Genomic DNA, 23,755 nt, shown 5'->3' with positions numbered 1-23,755 from the left:
TCCCGGGCGATCTCCCTCTCGTGCCCTCTCACCCTGGGTGCAGGTCAGCTGCCTTCTCACCCTGCATGGCTGAAGACCCACTGCCCCTTCCTGCCTGGCAGTACCTGGCGGGGCGGGTGCTTAGTAGGTAGATCTGTGCTGACCACTGACTGATGGGTGTGGAGATGACATTTCTGCCTCCCTCCCAGTGGAACACAGGAGCACCTCCTCCGGTCCTTTCCCCCTGCCAGTTAAGAGGGTCTGACTCAGTTGGTTGCCGTCCAGCACATTCTCTGCAGCCACCATCTGAAACGCTGGCGGCTCAGGTGGTGGTGCTGGCCAAACTCCCCCCAGCTTGGAGTCTGACTTTCCCGTGGAATCCCAGGCTCAAAATGGAGAGGACTTGCCCTAGGCAGCACAGCTAGAAAGCAGTGCCCCTAGCAGCGTGGCCACCGCAGTGTCTCACCCACTCCGGCAGGGTCAGGTGCTCTGATCTGGGATCCTTCATGTTCTTTGCATATTTCCTTTCACAGCACTTGGCTCATCGTTCCTTTGCCTCCTTCCCAAGGACTAAGAGATCTGCTGGCCCTACCACCAACCTCATTTCTGTGTCCCACAACTAACTCAGGGCAAATAGATGGGGGAAAAGTGGAAACAGTGACAGAGTTTATTTTCCTGGGCTCCAAAATCACTGTGGACAGTAACTGCAGCCACAAAATTAAAAAGATGCTTTCTCCTTGAGAGAAAAGCTATGACAAACCTAGGCAGTGTATTAAAAAGCAGAGACAACACTTTGCCGAGAAAGGTCCATCTAGTCAAAGCTATAGCTTTTCCAGTAGTCATGTGTGGGTGTGAGAGTTGGACCATGAAGAAGGCTTGAGCACTGAAGAACTGATGCTTTTAAACTGTGGTGCTGGGGAAGACTCCTGAGAGTCCCTTGGACAGCAAGGAGATCAAACCAGTCAATCCTAAAAGAAATCAACCCTGAATATTCATTGGAAGAACTGATACTGAAGCTCCAATCCTTTGGCCACCTGATGGGAAGAATTGACTCACTGAAAAGACCTTGATTCTGGGAAAGACCGAAGGCAGGAGGAGAAGGGGGTGACAGAGGATGAGATGATTGGATGGCATCGCTGACTCAATGAACATGAGTTTGAGCGAGCTCCAGGAAATAGTGAAGGACAGGGGAGCCTGGCGTGCTGCCGTCCATGGGGTTGCAAAGAGTCGGACATGACTTAGTGACTGAACAACAACTAAACCAGGGTGAGGGTGTCTGGCAGTGCCCTCTTCTCCTCCCCAAACAGTCCTGAGCACTGGCTGTCTTTGGCACCCCTGCTGAGAGCTCTGCCAGCTGCCCAGAGTGCCGAGACAGACGTCTTCCATGTCCAGATCTTCCCTGAGTTTGCTGAGTTGCCTCCATCCCCTCTTGTGCTCCCGTGGCTGCTCTCCCTTTACTTCAGGCAGCCTTCCCCAGTGCTGATCCGCTTGTGTGCATGTGTCACACACACAGGCCAAGCAATCTCAGCTTGGACCCTGTCATCACCTCCTGCTGCTGGCAGGACTCACCCACCGTAACCATATGCACTTATCCCAGTTCTGTTGCCGCTAAAAACATCTGGCCTTTCATGAGCTACACTGAGACAGTCTGCTGTCTCTATGGTTTAGCATACTTTGAAATTGTGAAGTTCATCTGCCTCGAGGTGAAAACTCCTGGAAGACCACAATCAGGCTGATTAGTCTTCTGTAATGTTGAGTATCTCCTGTGTGTCAAGCGTTATGCCAGGCTCTCTATGAATATTCCCTCATTGATACTCTCAGCCATCCCAGGAGGTAAGGGCTATAATCTCATGTTATAGGCCTTGAGTGTGTGAGGAAACACACTCAAGAGATCACACAGCCGGAAGTGGTGGGAAGTGAAAGTCTTGTCCAGCTCAGCATGTGGGTGAAGTTGGAGTTCTTTCCATTAACGTGGTCTTTTCCTCATTAGGCAAGTGGGTCATCCAAACAGGACACAGACCACCAATGACTAAAGGAATAGGGACTGTCCCTATAGGATGGTTCCCATGAGCAGACTGTCTCCCAACTTGAAAAACAACTGTTCTTTCATATCTCCCTCCAGCTCCTCCTGCCCCCGAGTAGAGCTAAATTCCTGAGAAGAGTGGTCTGCACCCGCCAGCACCACTCATTCTCTTCCCCTTCTCACTTGAAAGACGACTGAACATCTCTTGCTAAAGTTCTCACTGATCTCCACGCCCATCCCCAAATTAAAAAGCCGGTTTCCGGTTCTTAGCTTGTTCAACCTATCAGCAGCTTTAGACACCGCTGCTCACCCCCCTCCTTCCTGAAATACTCTCCTTGGCTTCCAGGACCAGACGTCTTGGCTCCCTGCTCATGGCTGGTCCTCATGTCCTCTGTTGGACCCCACTGCCCTCCAGCTGCCTGCAGCCCCGCCCAGTCTTCTGACTCCTCTTCTGTCTACACTGACCTCAGTTTCCTGGCTTTGAACACCCACCATGTGCTGATGGCAACCTCCAAAATGTCAACTCCTACCTCCACCTCTCCCTGAACTCCAGATTCAAGAATCTTATGCTTAACAGGCTCTTCAAACTTGAGCAAAACACACAAAACACATTTCAATCCCATAACCCTCTTGTCTGCAGTCTGCCCAAAAGGTGGCCCCACTTCCGCAACTGCTCAGGCTAAATCCTTGTTGCTCCTTCTTATGCCAGCCAGCCCATCAGTGACTCCTGTTGGCTCTACTTTAAAAAATTTTAAGAATATTTATCTACTTGGCTGTGCCAGGTTTTAGCTGTGGCACGTGGGATCTTAGTTCCCTGTTCAGGGATCAAACTCGGGTCCCCTACAAAGTTGGGAATGCGGGGTCTTAGCCACTAGACCACTAGGGAAGTCTCTTTTGGTTCTACTTTGAAGAGATCCAGAACCTGACCTTTTACCCTGCCAACGCCCGATCCACACCGCCTCCATCTCTCCCCAGGGTAAATGCAGCAGCCTTTGCTATGCTCTCCTTGTCTCCATACTTGCTCTTGGAGCCCATTTTCCACGTACATTCTTCACTGAGGCCTTTAAAATTTAAGTCAGATGCCCCCAACCCCTGCTCAAAATCCTCCAAGGGCTCCTGTCCCACTGAGTCAAAACCCAGGTGCTCCCTATGGCCCCCGGGCCCCGACCTCACTGGCTGCTCTCCTTGCCCACTCTGTGCCGCCAGGTTGGCCTCCTTGTTGCTGCTCCCCACTTAGGGCCTAACCTGCTTTCTTATCTACCTCAAAGGATCTCACACACACACACACACACACACACACACACACACATTTATGTGTTTGTTACCTGTCTCCCTTACTAAAGTATAAGCTCTACAAGGGCAGGGACTTGTTTTGTTTGGTTCCATGTTCCCAGCACCAGACACATAGCTGGTGCTCAATAAATAAACATGGGTTAAATGAATAAATGGGCCCTCAGACTGCAGGTTCCCAACTCACGACCCCCCTGCCTCTCAAGCCCAGGATGGGAGATGAGCTTGAGGCCAGAGGAGCTGAAGCTGTAGGTCTGTCACTCTGTCTCCTAGAGGTGTGCGTTGTCCTGCAATGGAGACCCTGAGGTCTGAGGACCCAGAGGCCAGACAGCAGAGCAGGATGCATGTGGCCGATACGGGGGCACCACGCCAGGGCACTGCTGACCGATGCTGGCTGCCAGAGAAGGATTAAAGATAATCCTTGCCATCCACCCAGAGCGTTCCAGTTTACAAAATGCTGTCACATCCGATACCGCCTCTGGGCCACACAACTGCCCGGGAGGTGGGCAGACCAGGGATTATGGTCCCCCTCGTACATATGACAACCCCGAGGTCCCCAAGGTTAAGTGTCTGGCCTGAGGCTGCACAGGAAGTGGCCAAGCCAGGGGTGGCACCAGGCCTCCTCACAGCAGGCCTGCCACTGTGTCCTGCCCAGAACAATTTTCATCAAGTGAGACCTCTGGGGCCAATGGGCATATTTCCACTCTGAACAAACCACCAGGTAAAAAAAACCACGAATCATTTATTCTTTGGTTGTCTACACAGGCACTTAAATACTGTATTACTGTCACGTGGCTGCCTGTGCGGGCCCCCAGAGTGGCTCTGGGCCTGCGTCCTGAGCCCTCAGTCAGGCCCAGAGAGGAGAGGGCCATCTCGCCATGTCCACTCCAAGAGCAGCAGCACCATGCGGATAGCCGTGAGCAGAGCCCCCTCAGCTGGGCGGCAGGCCTGGGTTCCCACTGGTCCTCGCCCGGGGCTGGCCAGTCCAGGCTGCAGGACAGAGTCCCTCGTGTGGGTCTGATCACCATCCACGGGAGCTGTCAGAGCTCATCCTTGGGCCCTGACTCACTGCTGGAGACGGGCTCCTGTAGGGGCTTGGGGGTCCCCTCCTGGGCTTCTTGGGGCTGCTCGTGGGGGAGGTCCATCTCTTCTGGGCTAAAGAGCATCTTTACCAGGTCGTCCGCCTGCACTCGGTCCTGCAAGGACAAACCCCTGGCTGTTCAGGGAGGGCTCTGGACCAGGTACTCACCATCGCCCAGGTGCTACTTCCTGGAGAATAAGAAGGTTCTTCCTCTGCGGCCTCCGAGCTCATCCTCTTCCTAACAGGTCGTGGGCAGAGGTAGCAGAGGTGGTACCCAGTGAGGGACCAAGAACCAGGGTCACTCCCCCATCCTGTCCCCCCGGTCCCCCACCTGGAGCCCTACTGACAAGGAAGGAAGGGCCAGGGACCATGGTGACAGTGCCAGAGCGAAGAGTCTCTCTGGACTCCCAAGCCCAGCGTTTCTTTCCCGTCTAAGCATCGGCAGTGGGACTGGGGAAGGAGGACGCAGAACAGGGGTCCTGCCGGGAACAGGTCACGGCAGCACCAGCTGCTCTCACCCTCTCGCTGTGTCGAGCATCCAAAGTGAACCAGAGGGCGATGGCACAGCGCTGCCCTCTGGTGACGGCCTTTACTCCATGAGGGTTTTCCGTGCCCGAAGAGAAGCCCACGGCCCTTCCGCACTGGGGCTGCACCTCTGCCTAAAGGGGACAGCGAGGCGGGTGCGCAGGTCAGAGACTGAAACCTGCCTGCAGAAGGGACATGGGGTCATTCAGGTCGGGCTGGGGGGATGGCTCCTCTGCCTGGCTGCCCAAAGCCCAGAGCTAAAGAGAAAAGGTGACGGGTCGGAGGCCTCCTGGTTTGGGGAGGGGAGTGCTGGCTACCAGGAAGGCCAGCCGGCCATTCTGCCCACTGCACCTTGAGGGTTTCTGTCTCCCAAGGGTGCACTCACCGTCACGGTCTTGGCATCTAGTTCAGTGAAATAAAAGTTTCCTCCATCGAAGTCTCCGTTCAGATAAAGAATGGCGCTGGGAAAGGCAGAGAGCATCTCGACACCAACTTCCTCCTCCCGACCCGAGAAAACCCGCAGCTCCAGAGCTGTCACCCCCAAGTGCTCCCAGCCAGCAGCTGGAGGGGGGCCTTTCATAGGAAGAAAGCTTTCCAGAACCTTCTCTGAAGCCTCATGAACAGGACTCCTGACCTTCCCCTTCCCGCCTCCCCACCCTCAGCCCTGAGCACGCACCATGCCCTTCTCTGGGCTGTTTCTGCACCACATCCTCCTCTCTCCATTCTGTTCTCCCACTACACTATAACCATTCCCATACTGTCTGATTTCCAACCCAGAGGGTCCTGGACTCTGGGAAAAGCTGGTCCCAAACGAGCAAGGCACGGGGCCTTGGGGACCTGAGGACCACTGGCACCTGAAGTCCCGGAAGGTGTAGGCAGGGGGCTCCTTGATGCACACGAGGGCCTCGGCGTTCAGGATGCAGTTGTCCACGTGGACGGGGTGGCTACCGTCCTTCCTCTCAGCCTGTGCCTCTGCAGCCAAGGGGACACACATTAGCACTGGGGCTCTCAGGGGACGGCCGTGCAGCTTTCCTGCTGGCCTGGGGGGTGCGTTTGGGTCACTGCCGACCAGCTTCCTTTGCTCTGGTTTGATCCACACCTTCGAGTCTTTTGACACAGCAGCAAGGCCAACCTTAAATCCTCAACATTGGTGGAATAAAGACAAGGCCTCATCCAGCCCTCCCCTGCATGACCACTGGCTTCCTGCTGGCCAGGCCCCAGGGCACCCCCACCTGGAGACCATGACACAGTTGCAAGCCTGGCATATTCCTTTGGTGTGCCCAGATTATGGTAGGATTCCAGACATTCTGAGGGACAGTAAAGCCCTAACCTCTGCCACCATCAGCGGAACGTCAGCACCGGGGCCACTGAAGGCTCTGGCAGGACAGACACGGCTGTGGGTCATATGTGAGTCCTGGACACTGGCTGTACCTCACCCCTCCACAGGGACACAAAAGGGAATGTTGACAGAGGGAGAGTGAATGATGAGTGACCTCCAGTCTGCCCTAACTTATTAAATAAGGAGTTCTCTCACAAATTTGGTATTTAAAATTAGTGACAGAGAACTTAAAACACAGCTCATGATTCATCTAGACACCTGTATGCCCAACCCTGATGCCGAGAACCACCGACTTAGAGGATAAAAGGGCCTGTGCCTCCTCTTCTCCTCATCCAGTGCCTGGGGCGGGGTCTGCTGGGCGGGCGGGGTCTGTGGGGTGAGGGAGGCCCACCTTCGATGGCGGTGCGGCACACCAGGTGGGAGTAGGAGAAGTAGAGCGGGGTGTCCAGGCGGAAGTATGACTCCATGACGCGGCGAACCTTCTCCGTCACGTTGTAGTACAGGTGGGCACTCTGCAGAGGAACCTTCCCTTCTTGCCCCAGCTGCCGAGGAGAGCAGGGTCAGCCTGGGTCAGGGGCCCTGGGCGCCCCTCCTTCTGGAGGCCGACAGAGACCAGTGAGGCACCTGGCCCCACTTCTCGGTGCTCGTGAAGGCGCAGCCCCTCTGCTTCCCGCACGCGATGCTCTGCCGTCGCCCGCTCCCCTACCATTCACACTTCTCTTTATAAATAACTCATGCATCCTGCTCAGAAGTAGAGCCATTCTGGGACTTCCCTGGTGGTCCAGTGGCTAAGACTCTGTGCTCCCAATGCAGGGAGCCCAGGTTTGATCTCTGGTCAGGGAACTAGATCCCACATGCTGCAACTAAGGGCTCACGTACCACAGCTACAGATCCCGCGTACTGCAACTAAGGCCCAGTGCCACCAAAGAAATGAAAGTAAATATTTTTTAAAAAGTGTAGCTGTTCTTCAGAAAGCACGCTCAAGCTTGGGGTATTAGTCTTACTTGCTTGCCTCAGTTTTATTACACTAAGAGCCATGGTTCAAAAGTCAGCCTCACCCAGCGTGGTTCATCCTGCCTCCGTGGCAGCTGGAATGCTGACAGGCAGATACTTTTCCCCTTCCCGCCACCATCTCCAACTCCCCCTCAGAGCCTGGGCACCCCCTCCCTCCTCTCCACACCCAGAACAGAGTACTGACCCTACCTTGAGGGCCTTGAAGACGGTGACACCATAGAACTTCTCGCTGGGGGTGTGTGGGGAGGTCTGACCCCGGTAGCCATCTCCTGAAGTTGCTGCTGCCTACGAGGCCCCCAGAACAGGTAGTTAGCCAGGTAGCTGAGAGCCCGGGAAGAGGTGGTCGACTGCCCAGAGTAAGGGGCAGGCAACCGTCCAGACCTAAGAGGCACCTAGTCGGGGGATGCTGGGCCCTTAGGGAGGCAGTGGTCACCAGGCTCCCTCACATTGGTCAGTCTCTGCAGCTCCTGGCACTCCTCGTCGGAGATGACGCCATCCATCACCACCCGCTGGGAGCCATTCAGGACTTTGGAGTTCATGGTGAGTCTGATGCCGTCATACAGCAGGGGGCCACCTGCAAAGCAGTGACAAGACTAGCTAAATCCAGCAGCGGTTCAGACACTCTCCATCAGATACTATCCTCCTGTAAGGAACAGAAATTCCAGTTGATTCCTGTTTACCAGAGAAACCTTCCATTTGGTCACTTCCAAAGGTGGGCTGAACCAGAGGACAGAACTTAGGACAGGAGGTCCAAGCACTGGTCGGCAGCTGCTGGCTCCTGGGCCTTCACACATGGTTGGGGAAACATCACAGACATTCCTATAACGTGAGCTCAAGACCAGAAAGAACTGGGTTTGACTCCTGGATCCTCCACTTACTAGCTGTCTGACCTTGGCAAGTTACTTAACCTCCCTGAGCCTTATCTCATCTGCAAAATAATAACTTAAAGGCCAGTCCTTCTCTCTTCAATTTCTCCTGGTATATCATAAGCTTAATATAAAGAATAATAAGACAACTTAAGAAGTTTAGCACAATACTTGGCTTGGAGTAAATGCTTAAAAGTTTACCCATCACCAGCGCCACACTGTAAAGTGATTATCCTCCAATTAGAAAAAAAAAAAGTTTAGCCACCATCATATCATCATCTATTTAAAAATGAGGATCTTACAATCTGCCCAAACCCACCTCTCAGGCAATTATGAGAATCAAGACAAATAACAGAGTAGAGTGAAAGCTCTCTGAAAATAAACAAATGACGGACAAATTCCTTAATGTGCTAATCTTTTTAAATTAACCACTGTTAATTGAAGCAACCATAAAGGCCAGTCTTTTCTCTCTTCAGTTTCTCCTGGTATCTCTTTGTGCTGGGGACATCCCAGAGACCAAATCAACTCTATTTACTCCAGCCTCAGAATGCGCCAGGCACTGTGCTAGAGGAGGTGAGGGATTAACACCTGAAGACAGAACCTGTTTCAATAATTACACAATAAGCCGCACAAAGCAGGCCTTGTGAAAGCACAGAGTGCCTTGAAAATTCAACAGAAAGAGGGAGGGGAGGGAATTCCCTGGTGGTCCAGTGACTGAGACTCTGTGCTCCTAATGCAGGGGGGCCTGGGTTCGATCCCTGGTCAGGGAACTAGGTCCCACATGTTGCAACTAAAGATCCTGCATGCCGCAACCAAGACCCAGCGCAAACAGATAAATAATAGGCAGGGGCTCCTGCCTGGCCTGGAGTTTAAGAAAGACTCTGTGGGGGTGTATCTGAGACGCCACATGGGCAGGGATGGTAGCAAGTGTGCAGGAGGACAGATAGACCTGAACAAGGACTTGTGGGCAGAGAGAGGCTCAAGGATGAGGAAAAGGTGTAAACAAGGCAAGAGTGGAGCCTATGGTTAAAGGGGAGATAAGGAGGATGGTGTCAGAGTCCTGGTGTTTGGAGACTGCTCTTGCCCCCCAGTGGGAAGGGGCAAGGACAGACTGGAAGAGGAAAGAAGGGTGCAGATGGGGGGGCTGGGAGCCTGTCACTGGCCTGAGGCAGTAGGACATGAAAAGGGGGGAGATAGAAAGAGAGCGGAGTCCCACTCGGTAGGCCTCGCCAGTGGACTGGAGGCGACAGGCGAGGGGGGACCAAAGGACACCTCAAGACTCTGAGGCTTGGTTACAGAACGATTGATGGCAGTTGAGAGGAAATGGTTTGGGGGCAAGGACACGCGTTTTCTCCTCTAAATACTTACCGAAGTGAACTAAACTAGTGTCCCCGTGACACAGGCATCTTATTTCTTAACCAAAGGCCAATTCTCAGTTATCTTTGCAGGCAGAAGTCCCGTGGGTGAGTAAGGAAGAGTGTCCCTGACTGTGACCCGTGCCGGCTCAGCTCCCGAGGCTGCCCTCTCATGGGAGCTGTCCAGCTGACATGGGGACCCTGGCCCTTCTGCCCCCACGATGGCCAAAGTGGCCCCGAACCCATCCTCTCACCTTCCCGGGTCAGCCTGCTCACGTCCAGTGACTCCTTGGTCTTCTCCTCCACAAGGGTCTCGATCTCCTTCATAAGGTTCCCAATCTCCTGGGAGATGCGGGCGGCTGTTTCCCGTTCTGACCTGTGAGCACAGCTGCTCTGAGCGCTGCATACCGGGGCGCACCCAGGCTCCCACCCTGGCTCCCCAGACTGGACCTGCCCACCCCTTGCCAGGAGTTCACATCTGCCTGGGCTCGGGAAGCCTCAAGTGCTTCATCACACCGATCCACTCATGCAGTTTCTTCAAGGGCCTCACTTCTGTTTCTCTTGCAGTCTCTTAGGAATCACCTCCACTGGAGTCCATGAATCCTAAAAGCAGAGCAGGAGGAAATGAACAGTGCCAGAGGGCCTGGTGAATCCTCTAGGTCTTGATGAGCGGACCAGGGCCTACAGGAAGTCCACCTCCTCACCAGACCCCTTCCAGGAGACAAAGGGAGATGTCTTTGGGACCAAGTCACCTATAACTAGCTAGCCAGAATTCCCCCTTGTCTCCTGTCCACCAGTCTTCTCCCCGGAGTCACCTGGTGTACAGCTCACCCCACCCCTTGCCCACCCCTCACCCCTGCACCCTGGCTCACCGGATCAACAAAGGGAATTCCAAAAACGTCATAGGCGAAGAAGAGCAGTTCCTTCTCCAGCAGGCTCCGCTGGCGGTACTCCTGGGCACTCTGAGGGCACACAGCAGGAGGAACGCTCTGGAACTCAGCCCTGCCACTAGCTCTCGGCCCCCCACCCCTCTGCCCTCCACCCCGCATCTACACTTCTGCTCCCAGTGTGACCCGAGGCTTCCTCTCCCAACACCACTCGTGTGTCTGTCCCCCAGTTTGGGACAAAAGCCTCACTTTTGTGCTCGAAGGTTCCTCTTGCCTGGCACAAGCAGCACGTCTGAGGTGGCAGAGCCAGGCTTCCCTTGAAGGGAAAACGCCCCCTTCCTTCCTCTGCCATTACTCTCTGAGACAGAAAACCTGAGGATTCTCAGGAACAATTAGTCTTCAAAGAAGGAAAACTCCTCAACTTTTACAGGAGTTTGGTACTCAGGGAAAAACAAACAAACAACTTAAAAACTAGGTGTTAGGTGACTCCTGTGTTATTCATTCAATCTTTACGGCCACCTTGAGGGTGATCCGACTATCCCCATTTTACAGATGGGGACACTGAGGTACAGAGGGACAATGTTATGTCCTATTGTGGCGTGACACAATAGGAAACAGCAGAGCAGGGACCCATGTCCAAGGCTGGGTCTCTCTAATCCTAAAGTCTGTGTGCTTTATCCCGTGTCACGTGTCTCCCCTCAGACTTGGAGCAGACGGTGTCCCTCCCCGGAGCCAGGCAGCTGCAGAAAGAGCAACGGGGCCCAGCACCCGGCCCTTCCCACTGGTGGGCTTACCCGGGGTAGGGAAACTAAGTACCTTCCGGATCCCATCTTTCCCTAGGTGCCCTGCTAGTCTCCTAGCAGCAGAAGAAGGAAGGAAAAGAAAAAGAAGACGGTGTCAGTTGAAACAAAAGATGAGGGCAATAAGGAAAACTTTAAAGGCGTCAATGAGGCCTACCTATATCACCTGTTATATTTACTCAAGAGGAAGATGGAAATTTTCAAGGGAGTTCATTTTTAAAAATTTTTTAAGGGATAAAATTATTTTTTTAAATATTTATTTATGTGGATCTTAGTGTCGGGTCTTAGTGGTGACATCGGGATCTTCGCTGTGCATGCGAGATCTTTTTATTTTTTTAATGGAAGATTTTTAGTTGCAGCATGTGAACTCTTAGTCATGGCATGTGGGATCTAGTTTCCTGAGCAGGGATGGAACCCGGGCCCCCTGCATTATGTGGAGTCTTAACCACTGAATCACCAGCAAAGTCCTTCCTGAGGAGTTGAAATGATTGGCCCCCCTCACCAAGTGTGGACACAAAGCTAGATATGTGTTAACTCCCTTAAGCCTCTGCAGCAGCCCTATGAGGCTGCAAGCCCCACTTCTACCACTTACTCTTTCAACACTGATTTTCCAAGTGGCAGCTTTGTGTCAGAACTATGCTGGCACTGGGATAAAGCAGGGGAGCAGAGATTCTCGTCACCATAGGCAGTGACAGGCCACCGTGCAGGTTAACTCATTTCTTGGAGCCTAAATGTCCTCATCTCTAAAAAAGAGAGAACAGCACCCACCTCACAGGGCACCTGTGATGACAGAATGAGACGATGGGTGTGAACACCCAGCTCAACGAGATGATGGGTGTAAAGATCCAGCTCAGTTCTTGGCCTGGGATGGGGCTCAACAGATGTGAGTTACCTTCTTACCAGAAGGGTGGTTCTAGTTAGAAATGGTAGGCTGACCACTCATTTTCTCTTTCTGCCCAAGACTCACTAATATGGCCATTAAGGGTAAGGGTGAGGGGGATCTTAACTGAGCAAAGAGGCCAGGAGAAGTGCCATCTCAAAGCCAGGTGGTCACCATCTAGCAGCCAAAGAGAACAATGACAAGGGTAAACAGTCTCCACATGGGAGGGGATGGCAAGAGGAGGACTCCTTCTATTGGAGATGCTCAGGACGCCAGATCTAGGAAGGAAGAACCTTGGTTTTTAACTTCAGGGTAGGTTGGTGATGCCACCTCACTGGGCTATTATGAGAATCAAGTGAAAGAAAAGCTACGAAAGATTTTTGTAAACTATAAAATGCCACACACATTTAAAGGGTGCTTATTTTCAACAGGAAAATGCCACAACAACCAGAATGGGAAGTGTGTTACTACCGCATCATCTCCCTGCTTCTCCCAGGGAACAGAGGAAAAGTTAGCTACCCTGAGCTGGAGTGCAGGCAGGAAGGGAAGCTGTGAGTCCCTTCCACCCTGCCACCTGTACACTCTGGAGCCCTGTGGCCAGCAACACACACAGGTCTCCCAGACTGGGAATTTTGGGTGTGTGCTCTATTGCTCAGTCTGTAAGTCATGTCCTACTCTCTGCAACCCCAAAGATTTTAGCCTGCCAGGCTCCTCTGCCCATGGAATTTTCCAGGCAAGAATACTGGAGTGGGTCCCAGACTGGAACAGGGTACCTAATTAGACATGGAGAGAAGGGAGGAGTGAAAACCACACCCTCAACCCAGGCTGCCAGTTCCACCTCCCTCCTCCACCTGGTTGGCTCCCCTGCCTCGCTCAGGGCTTGGCAGCTCTCTCGGTGCCACATGGCCCCCAGCACGTCCCATTCTGAACCCTGCACCATAATAGCTCATCAGGCTGCTTCAAACCCTTCCAGGACTCACCACTCCCTGCCGCATAGAGTCCAAGGTCCTGGAGAGGCACTCAAGAACCTTCAGAATCTGATCCTCCCAGGCCCCATTGCCTGCAGCTCCCTGGCACCATCCTCCATTTGCATGGGATAGTTGGATAGGTGGTGTACATGCTGCTCTCCACCTAAACGGCCCTTCCCTGTCTCATTCACCTACTGTAGGCTTTCAAAACCAAATGTCACCACCACTGCCTCTTGCAAAGCCCTCCCTGACTCTCCAGGCACTCCCTTCTCTCCCATGCGTCCACTCTAGCTTGCTGGCACCTCTTTTATTATATTCACTGCAGTATCCTACAAATGTCATATTGTATACCTTTCCAAGGTGGTTTCAGATGGCACTCAAAAAGACATGAAGGTAAAACATACACAGCTAAACCCACAGAGAGCTGATAGACATAAATAGAAACGTTCAGGTCTTCCCTCCAACCCCTGACCTACAGGCCCATGCCTGGGGGTTGAGGTTGGGGGAATAATCTCCATGGACAGTTATGTTAAATTTTTTTCTTTACCTAAAATCATTATCGTGGAGACAATATCATATTGGTGCATAGTAATCTACTCATACAATTTACAAGTTATCTTGTATGTCACTGAATGAATGTACCAAGACTGATTCAACGAGTCTCCAAATTGATGGCATTGAGCTTGTTTCTAGTTATTTTGCTTTCAGCAGCAGTGTTCTGATGCACAGCTGTGCACACTACCTTTGCACAAATGTGCAGCACAGCTGCGGGGTGAATCCCGGGCCGCTGAATCATTGGTTAAACAGCCCAGGGGTGGACCTGTTTTCTCATCCCTTTCATTTGTCCAAGAGATGTGATGCGTTAACAACTGAGGGGCTTCTAGAACAATCGTAGCCATTTATCTTTGTTGTTGTTGCTGACAAAGTGAAAAGTTCGTCCAAAGTTATAGCCAATTTTGCAGGCTGGGGTTTGGGTGAGGCCAGCAGAACACAAGTGATCGAGGGCCACAGTGATAAGCCCCCTGGTTTCAGGAGGTAACTGAGGTTAGAGGTGAGAAAACCCTCCAACTGCTACTCATGTACCATCGTCCAGACCCCTGTGATGCTACCTGTCCACACAACATGTTGTACAGTGCCTGTTGGCTTACTCTCTCTCTTTTTTTTGACTGCACCTCGAGGCTTGTGGGATCTTGGTTCCCTGACCAGGGATTGAACCCTGGCCTACAGCAGTGAAAGCACTGAGTCTTAACCACTGGATCATCAGGGAAGTCCCAGCTCACTATCTCATTTGACCTTCATACTCATCCTGTGTTGAAGACAGAGCAAGAACCACAGTCCTATTTTATAGCAGAAGAGACAGACTCAGAAGGGCAAAGCAGCATGACTCAGATCCCACACAATGTGCCAAAAATCACATGGCTAGTAAGTGGAAGAGTCAGGACTTGAGCCTAGATTAGTGACTTCAAATCCACCTCATTGTTCTGGGCTCAAGAAGGAGAGGATCTAGGGCCTGTGCATGGCATATGCACAAATAAGAAGGTTCACAGTGCCAAACTTCATTAAGTTAAAACAGAGAACTTTCCATGTATGTGTGTTGTTTATTTTTTTAGGCTATTTTATTATTTACTTTTTGGTGATGCCCTGAGGCATGTGATCTTAGTTCCCTGACCAGGGATCGAACCTGCATCTGCTTCAGAGGAAGTGTGGAGTCTTAACCACTGGACATCTAGGAAAATCCTCTCTTTTCATGTTTTTAATACAAAAATAATACTCATTCAGTGCAGGGAATTTAGAAAATACAAATGAGCAAAATAAAAAAAAAAATCACCTGTAATTCCTGAAATAGCCACTGTTAAATGAACAGCACAATGTACAGTCCTCCCAACAGTGCAGGGATGGGGGGTGCTTTCACTTCAGTACTTTTCATTTTAGTCTGTGTATCACATAGATTTTCCTTCCAGTTTTGGAAGGATATGGGATTAATGCTGAAACAGGGACAGATCAGACAATGGCAGAAAGAAGAGGGGACAGGAAGGAAAATGGAGGCAGAAAAGTGGTGAGTGAAAAAAAAAAAAAGTTAGCATGAAGTAGAAAATGATTAATCTTGGCCAAACAGTATCAAGTCTTAAAGTAGGGATGCTAAAAAAGGCAAAGAACGTGGCTGTTCTGCAGTTCTGCTTTTCTTTGCCAACTCAGAGAACAGACTTCTGGGCCCAGATTGTGCTAATGAAGGCTCCGGCTTATTCCCTACGCTTCCCATGCATTCACGCCTGCCTGGGAACCCTGCCTCCCCCTGCCCAAGCAGCAGCTGGCTCCCCCTTCTCTATCCCACTCTGCTCTCTGGTCTGGGTTCAGCTGGCAGCTGCCCTAAGTAACGCAAGTCTCTCACCTCACGGGGGCCAATGGATCTGGCTTGCTCTTCTCCAAGCATGGCTGTATAGTAGGCCAGATTCTGGCTCATCACCTCATCATTGGGGAAGAAGAGGAGATAGGTCTTGGCACATTCAATGGCCTGTGTGTAATTCCCAACTGCAAAAGGGAAAAAATGGCTGAAAAGAAAGCATCTCATTTTGGGTACCACGAACCACCTACAGTTCAGTCTCAGCACAGCCCAAGGTGATAATGACACGGCCAGGAGGCACCAGCTACATAACACAACTGCCTGACCAGGGGAGAGAAATGACAGAATCCACATAGAATATGTATTTGATTTTAAGGTGCTCAGTGTCCTCAGGTAATTCAAACATTGGCCTTAATAGTCCCACTCATTAGACCAACATCAGGAATATTCCCACCTTTCTATCTTTTTTCCCCTATGGACTTTCAGAAGAGAAGGGAAGATTATAATAGCCGATTACCTCTTTTATTGATATGTGTTGGTTTCCTCAACTATAAAAGCATATATTCTTGAATATGCTATAAGGCTTACTTTAGCACACAGTAGGAACTCGGTAAAGACCCGCTGACTTGTTTTTCTGGATGCTGATATGCCCCTCTCACTACTCCAGAGCATCAGTGCTGTTATGAAGGAGAAGGGCTGGGAAATGTCCCGTGAGCTGGTTTAAATGGAAATACATCCTTGCCTTTACTATAACTTAAAGTGAAAAAAGTGAAAGCGTTAGTCACTCAGTTACGTTCAACTATTTTCAACCCCATGGACTGTAACCCACCAGGCTCCTTTGTCCATGGAATTCCCCAGGTAAGAATACTGGAGTGGGTAGCCATCCCTTCTCCAGGGAATATTCCCAACCAAGGGATTGAACCTGGGTCTCCTGCATTGCAGGCAGATTCTTTACCATCTGAGCCACCAGGGAAGCCCTTGCTATAACTTGACTCAAGTGCAAAATCAGATTATAAATGTTATAGAGGAGACCAGTGAGGTCCTAGAGTCTCCCTCTCCCAGCTTCTCGGGCTGCTGATACTGGCTTCCCAGGAGGTGGCCTGTAACAAGGCACCCAGGGATCACCTGGCACAGTGCCTCCCAGAGCCACAGAGAGAAGCCAAACAGGCCAAAGAAGCACAGTGGCCACGATCCCTGCCTTCCTTGCTTTAGGCTTAGTTAAAAGCAGCTGAGAAAGAGGGAAGTAGACCTTACTGTTATAGTAGGCAAACTGCAGATAATTATAATGAGATGGCAGGAAGTCTTCAAAGGGCTTCTCTCGACTTGGGTGGGAAGCAAGCTCGGTGACACAGTTCTGCTTACAGCTGAGGACCTGGATGTAATGATCTGAAAGGAATCGAAGAGAGGGAGAACCGTAAGGTCAACTTCAGGATTCCAATTCTGCTTAAGATGAACAAATCAAGAGGAAGCAGTTTTCAGTCGGATTCCCAGCTCTAGGAGATTCAGGAATGAGGCCTAAGATGCCCTGTCACGTTGCCGCCCTGAGAGCCCAGCGGGCCCGATCGGGAGCGGGGTTCCGGCCGTACCTGTGATGGCCTGGAAGAGGTCGGCATTGTACTCCAGGTAGTTGTAGCCGTCGTAGTCATAGGGCCCTTCGCAGAGCGCGCGGCACTCCTCGTCCGCCACGAAGTATTCCCGCAGCGCCGCCTCCAGGTGGGGCACGGCTTCCTGCGGCTGCTCCTCGGAGTAGAGGCGCACTCCCAACCGAAATTTGTGCTACTGGGAGGAAGGGGTACTCAGATGCCGGGCAGGCGGCAGACGGCTCTCCCTTCTATCCTGCGGCCACCTCGGCGGGCGTCCCCCTAGCCCTAGCAGATTACCGACAGAAAGGGTGGCTGCTGTATAATGAAGGCCTCCTAGAAACGGTCTTTCCTTGTTTCTTTTGAAATTTAGAAGCATTTGCTTCCCTGGTGGCTCAGGCGATAAAGCGTCTGCCTGTAATGCGGGAGAGCCAGGTTCGATCCCTGGGTCGGGAAGATCCCCTGGAGAAGGAAATGGCAATCCACTCCAGTATTCCTGCCTGGAGAATTCCGTGGATTGAGGAGCCTGGTAGGCTACAGTCCACAGGGTCGCAAAGAGTTGGACATGACTGAGCAAATTCACTTCACTTCAACTCAATCTAGATGAAAGCTATATGGGAATTCATTGTCATTTTCTTAAAAATTTTTTATTTATTTGGCTGTGCGGGGGCCTTAGTTGCCGCACGTGGGATCTTTAAGTTGCAGCAGGCAAACTCTTAGCTGCAGCGTGTGGGATCTAGTTCCCTGACCAGGGATCACACCTGGGGCCCCTGCATTGGGAGCTCAGAGTCATAGTCACTGGACCACCAGGGAAGTCCCTCATTGTCATCTTCCTGCTCTTTTTCTTGGTAGGGCTGAAAGTTTTCAAAATAAAATTTAATTTAAAAAATTGAACTCTTAGAGGTTAGAATGTGGTTTGAGGTGATGAAAGCAATCTTTCTGGCAGTAAGGACTGCTGATTACAGACTCTGCTTCTGCTCTCTGTGGGACACAGCTCCCTTCTTGTGGACAGTAACCATTTTCATTTGTTACAGAATCACTAAAAACAAACACAAAACCTAAACAGTGTAGAGTTGTATAAAGTACTATATGTACACATTTTACCTTTAAAAGCTATTTTGATATTGTCTCTAATATGCCTATTTCTATTAATAAACTAGAACATAAGCCCTTTATAAAAATACTATGCCATTGGACAGTAGCCTGCAAGGCTCCTTGGTCCATGGAATTCTTCAGGCCAGAATACTGGAGTGGGTAGCCGTTCCCTTCTTTAGGGGATCTTCCCAACCTAGGGATCAAACCCAGGACTGGGTTCTACATTATATGAGGATTCTCTACTGTCTGAGCCACCAGCTGCTAAAGAGGTAAGAACCCTGAGGACTATGGTACCACCCACTGTTGTGAAAAGCAAAAATCTATACAACCAAAAATATTCAATAAGTAAATGAATACAATTGATGAATAAGATGGATTACCATGCAGCTATTAAAAATTGTTTTCAAAGAAAATTTGAAGACATGAGAAAAAGTACATGATAAAATGTTAATTCAAAAGGATGATTAAAAGTACATACACAATATGACACCAAATTAGGTTTAAAAATTAGATTTGTTGCTGTTGTTTAGTCACCAAGTTTTCTCCAACTCTTTTGCTACCCTATGGACTGTAGACCACCAGGCTTCTCTGTCCATGAGATTTCCCAGGCAAGAATACTGGAGTGGGTCGCCATTTCCTTCTCCAGGAATTTTCCTGACCCAGTGATCGAACCCTTTGTCTCCTGCATTGGTAGTTGGATTCTTTACCACTAAGCACATCAGGGAAGCCCATAAAAATTAGGTACTGAAGACTTTAAAAACAGACCAAAATATCAACCACTGGTTTTCTGAATGTAGCACTGTTAGAGATAATTAATTCCTGTTTTTTTATGTATTTGCGTTTTTCTAATGTTGTACAATGAACATACATTACTTTTGTAATCTGCAAACAACCCTAGTGAATGTCACTATAATAAAGAGTGAGATGGGGAGGGAGGTGAGAGGGAGGGTCAGGATGGGGAACACATGTACACCCATGGCTGATTCATGTGAATGTATGGCAAAACCAACACAATATTGTAAAGTAATTAGCCTTCAGTTAAAATAAAAAAAAATAAAATTCAAAAAAAAAAAAAAAGAGTGAGAGAAGAGGATAACGTTTTTTGGTTTTTTTTTTTCACCATATGGGGTTTGGCCTCAAGATCCTTGAAGTCAGCCTCCTTCACCCCAGACATGGTCTGGTAATAGTCCAGGTTCTGTCGCATCTCCATGTGCTCAGGGTTGCCCACGAAGAAGGTATGGGCTGCTGCTACGGCTTTCTCCAACTTGTTTATCTAAGGATGAAGAATAAAAAGATAATTGTCACATGCAAACCCTGAAGTCTGGTGTCCAAATATGCAGTTCACAGTAAACAGGAAATCCCTGCCTTCCTGAGCCTTCCACTCAGTGTGCCCGAGCCCCTCCCGAGCCCAGAAAACACACCTATTGCGAGAAACTACATACCAGAGATTAGAAGCACAGGGCCCTGAACAGATTTCCAGCTATTTCTCAAATCAGGATTAGGGATTCCTCAAATTACAGGAGGTCGTGCTTCAAAAGTATAAACATTCTATTCTAAAACAAAGGTGTTATTGTAGGGGGAATGCTATGGAAGACTGACTGCCTGAGATAATACAGTCTCGAGATTCAGATGTAGGGACTGAGCTGAAAAAGTCCAAGAACTCAAGGATTTAGGGGTAGGGGAGAAAGCGCAGTTAACAATTAGACCATGCCTAAGAATTTGCCTAGAAAAAAAAAAAAAAGCTTTTTTTTTTTGCCTTTGTGCTTTTGACTCATTCAAGGAAAAGGTGGGTGGTGAAAAGTCTTAAGGTCCTATACAAAATCCAGATATGACATCTTCTGACTTCTCAAAGCCCAGGGCTCATGAGGTTAAAATGAGTGACTTTACAGAAATATGAGAGGGGAAGAAATGTGCTACAGACCACAGTAACGCGTAGAGCAATGGACTCCAGCATACCAAAATTATACAGCTTCATATATAGAATCCAGAAGAAATCGCTGATGATATAATGATTAACAACATGGGTTGTGGTATCAGACTGGTAACAATGGTAGGTTTAATTATTCTCTTGCTGGGGCTTTAGACAAGTTAAAGTTTATTCTCTAAACTCATTCCCTGGACTCTGCTAGTGGTCCAGTGGTTAAGAATCTGCCTGGCAATGCAGGGGACAGGGGTTCAATCCCTGGTCTGGGAAGATTCCACATGCTGCAGGTAATTAAACTTGCGCACCACAACTACTGAAGCCTGCGTGCCCTAGAGCCTGTGCTCTGCAACAAAAGTGAGAAGCCCGAGCACCACAACTAGAGAGTAGCCCCCCACTCATTGTAACTAGAGAAAAGCCCCCGAACAGCAATGAAGACCCAGCACAGCCAAAAATGAATAAATATATAAATACATCCCCTAATCTCACAGGATTGCAGGGAAAGTTAAATGAGAGGATATATAGTCAGCTTTTAACACATGGCACTGGGCACATATTAAATGCTTAATAAATGTCAGCTCAATGAATGTAAATTCCTCAGAAACCAGAAGGGAAAGAGACACGTGTACCCCAATGTTCATCGCAGCACTGTTTATAATAGCCAGGACATGGACGCAACCTAGATGTCCATCAGCAGATGAATGGATAAGAAAGCTGTGGTACATATACACAATGGAGTATTACTCAGCCATTAAAAAGAATACATTTGAATCAGTTCTAATGAGGTGGATGAAACTGGAGCCTATTATACAGAGTGAAGTAAGCCAGAAAGAAAAACACCAATACAGTATACTAACACATATATATGGAATTTAGAAAGATGGTAACAATAACCCAGTGTACGAGACAGCAAAAGAGACACTGATGTATAGAACAGTCTTATGGACTCTGTGGGAGAGGGAGAGGGTGGGAAGATTTGGGAGAATGGCATTGAAACATGTAAAATACCATGTATGAAACGAGTTGCCAGTCCAGGTTCGATGCACAATACTGGATGCTTGGGGCTAGTGCACTGGGACAACCCAGAGGGATGGTATGGGGAGGGAGGAGGGACGGGGTTCAGGATGGGGAACACATGCATACCTGTGGCGGATTCATTTTGATATTTGGCAAAACTAATACAATTTTGTAAAGTATAAAAAAAAAAAAAAAGAATGTAAATCCTCAGTTCAGTTCAGTCGCTCAGTCATGTCCAACTCTTTGTGACCCCATGGACTCCAGCACACCAGGCTTCCCTGTCCGTCACCAACTCCTGGAGCTTGCTCATATTTATGTCCATTGAATCGGTGATGCCTTCTAACCATCTCATCCTCTGTTATCCCCTTCTCCTCCTGCCTTCAACCTTTCCCAGCATCACGGTCTTTTCCACTGCGTCAGTTCTTCCCAGCACATGACTAATATGCCAAGAAAAATTTTTTTCTTTTCAGACTTTAGTACTAGTAAATGCACACTAGACAAGGAGTCAGCCCTGGCTGTGACCCCCAAATAGCTAGGTGACCCAAGGTCAACAATCCCCATCTCTGTCCCTCAGTATCCCTAACTGTAAAATCAGAAATTCTCTCAAAGTGAAAGTGAAGTCGCTCAGTCATGTCCAACTCTTTGTGACCTCATGGACTATAGCCTGCACCAGGATTCTCCATCTATGCGATTATCCAGGCAAGAGTACTGGAGTGGGTTGCCATTTCCTTCTCCAGAAATTCTCTCAAGTCTGTCCCTTTTATGGACTGACCGTCTTTTATCTTTCAGCACTACTCTTGCCTTTCTCCATTCTCCTCCATCTCTACACTCTTCACTCCACCTCCAGCTCTTTTTTACCCTCTGAGCGCAAAGCACTTGATTTCTCCCTCTCGTGTGGACAACTGCAGTCATCTCCTAATGGTTCACTCTGCCACCACTTTCTCCTTCTCCCAGGGCTTATCCCACATGGTTTCCAGAATCAGCATCCTACAACCCAGTTCTGATGATGGGTCCATGAAGTCTGCAGAATTCTCTTCCCACTCTGGCCCTACTCTGTCAGAAATGGCTATCCTTCCTCTCCTCCGGCAATAGTTGGGATCAGCTTCAAATGTCACCTCTTCTTTTAAGTCCAACTTCTCTGACACACAGTTAGATTCTTCCTCTGTTGTGTTTCCACAGCAGGATATAGATACTCTTTAAGTAGCCCTTACTACTAAAATGACTCTTAAACTGCAAAGCGAGATAAAACAAAAACATACAAAGTCAAGCACATTACCTGTGCAAAAACTGGAATGTAATAAGTGTTTAGTAAATGTTTGTCAAAGAATTTTTTAAAGTGTTGTTAAGTGACATAACCAAAGACACAGCCCAATTATTTTGGGGTCAAATCCGATACTCCTCTGGGAAACTAGGAGGAATGGAGCAGAACTGTGTAAGCAGAATGCTTGTGCAGAGGTGGAAATCTGAGGTCCCCAAGGCTTTGTAAGTCTCTAAGTCGAACTGAAGGTCTGTTAAACTATGGATATAATAGACAAGGCCACACAGCTCCTCCTTCCATTTTCCCCCAATAAAATGGGGCTAGTAATAGCATCTACTTTACAGGATATTGCCAGGATCTGGGTAAATGAACTAACAAACACAGTATTTAATAATGCCTGGAAGTCTGTTTTGGCTATCATTATCATAAATCAGCAACGCTCCAAATCTGGGTGTACACTTGGACTTAAGGCACTCTGGAATTCCTAAAAATACTCATTTTCTTTGGAAATCTGACACACTAACCAGAGGGTCCCTCACAGGGAGGGGCCAGACAGCCCCTACTGGCGACGTGGCAACCTCACGTCCTGAAAAAAGGCTGCTGCACTCAGGCGGCAGGAAGAGCATCACTGAAAAGCAAACCGGAAGGAAGATATTGTAGAAAGGTCTTAGCTTCCAACTGGGTAACTTACAATGAAATCAGGATTTACAGCTGGCGCTGTAGTTCTCTATAAGCGGCTTCCTGAGTAACACAAGACCAAGTTTTGCTTGGCATGTGCCTTAACCCCAGGCTGGACTTTTGGGGTCACCATCTGCCTATGCGAACCCGGAGAGGCTGGTCTCCTGGCAGGGTCCCTGCTCTCCCTGGATCCAGGAAAAGTTTCTCGTCCAAGAGGCCACTTTCCCTCTCCGCGGACACGTCCCTCGCCCCTCTTCCCCGAACCAACCACGCCCAGAAGGACCCCCAGCCGCCCGGGGCTCGGGCAGGTCTGCACCTTGAAGTAGGCGACCTGCAGGTAGTTGTAGGGGCTCCGCTTGCGGAACTCCAACTCCAGCTCCTCGCTGAGCGAGTGGGCGGTCGACGGCCCGAGGCAGCGGCGCAGGCAAGCGGCGCGGCGCAGCAAGCCTCCGAAGAACCGCAGGTCGTGCAGGGCGGAGGCACCTGAAGCCTGCGCCAAGCTTGGGGGCGAGTCTGGGTCCACTTCCCATGGGAGGTCGGCGGCACACCGAGTGCGGCAGCGCAGGCGGAGGGCGCGCAGGGCGGCCCGCGAGCGCAGCGCCCGCTCCATGCTCAGAACCACACCGGCCCAGTCCCCGCGAGCATAGGCCGCCGTCCCCTCCGCGAACAGCAGATCAGGCGCCGTCAGGTCCCATCCCGCCTCGGACTCGGCCTCAGCCTGGGAGGCAGTGGCGGCGACGGCCAGCAATGTGGTCAGCAGCCTTAAAGCGAGTGCCGCCATGGCCGCTCAGACCTAACGGGACCCTTGGTCACCGGCCAGGGAGATTGGAGTCCCACCTCCGCGAAGCCCCGCCCCGG

General features: G+C 50.1%; 1 protein-coding gene across 1 annotated transcript; it reads right to left on the bottom strand.

The window, feature by feature from the left end:
* Positions 1-4,014: 4,014 nt before the first annotated feature.
* On the bottom strand, positions 4,015-23,733 carry P3H1 (prolyl 3-hydroxylase 1). The gene is made up of 15 exons (XM_006068321.3): positions 23,214-23,733; positions 19,144-19,296; positions 16,935-17,124; positions 16,603-16,734; positions 15,397-15,536; positions 10,345-10,434; positions 10,023-10,075; positions 9,727-9,848; positions 7,698-7,825; positions 7,441-7,536; positions 6,629-6,779; positions 5,753-5,870; positions 5,284-5,359; positions 4,892-5,032; positions 4,015-4,488 (listed from the first exon to the last, which is right to left on the bottom strand). The coding sequence occupies exons 1-15, from the start codon at positions 23,676-23,678 to the stop codon at positions 4,333-4,335; spliced, it is 2,211 nt and encodes a 736-aa protein (XP_006068383.3). The 5' UTR covers positions 23,679-23,733; the 3' UTR covers positions 4,015-4,332.
* Between the last annotated feature and the right edge of the window lie 22 nt (positions 23,734-23,755).

Source organism: Bubalus bubalis, chromosome 6 (assembly GCF_019923935.1).
Source record: "Bubalus bubalis isolate 160015118507 breed Murrah chromosome 6, NDDB_SH_1, whole genome shotgun sequence".
Classification (NCBI taxonomy): Eukaryota; Metazoa; Chordata; class Mammalia; order Artiodactyla; family Bovidae; genus Bubalus; species Bubalus bubalis.
Note: the sequence above shows the minus strand (reverse complement) of the source record. Positions and strands in the feature narration are given on the sequence as shown.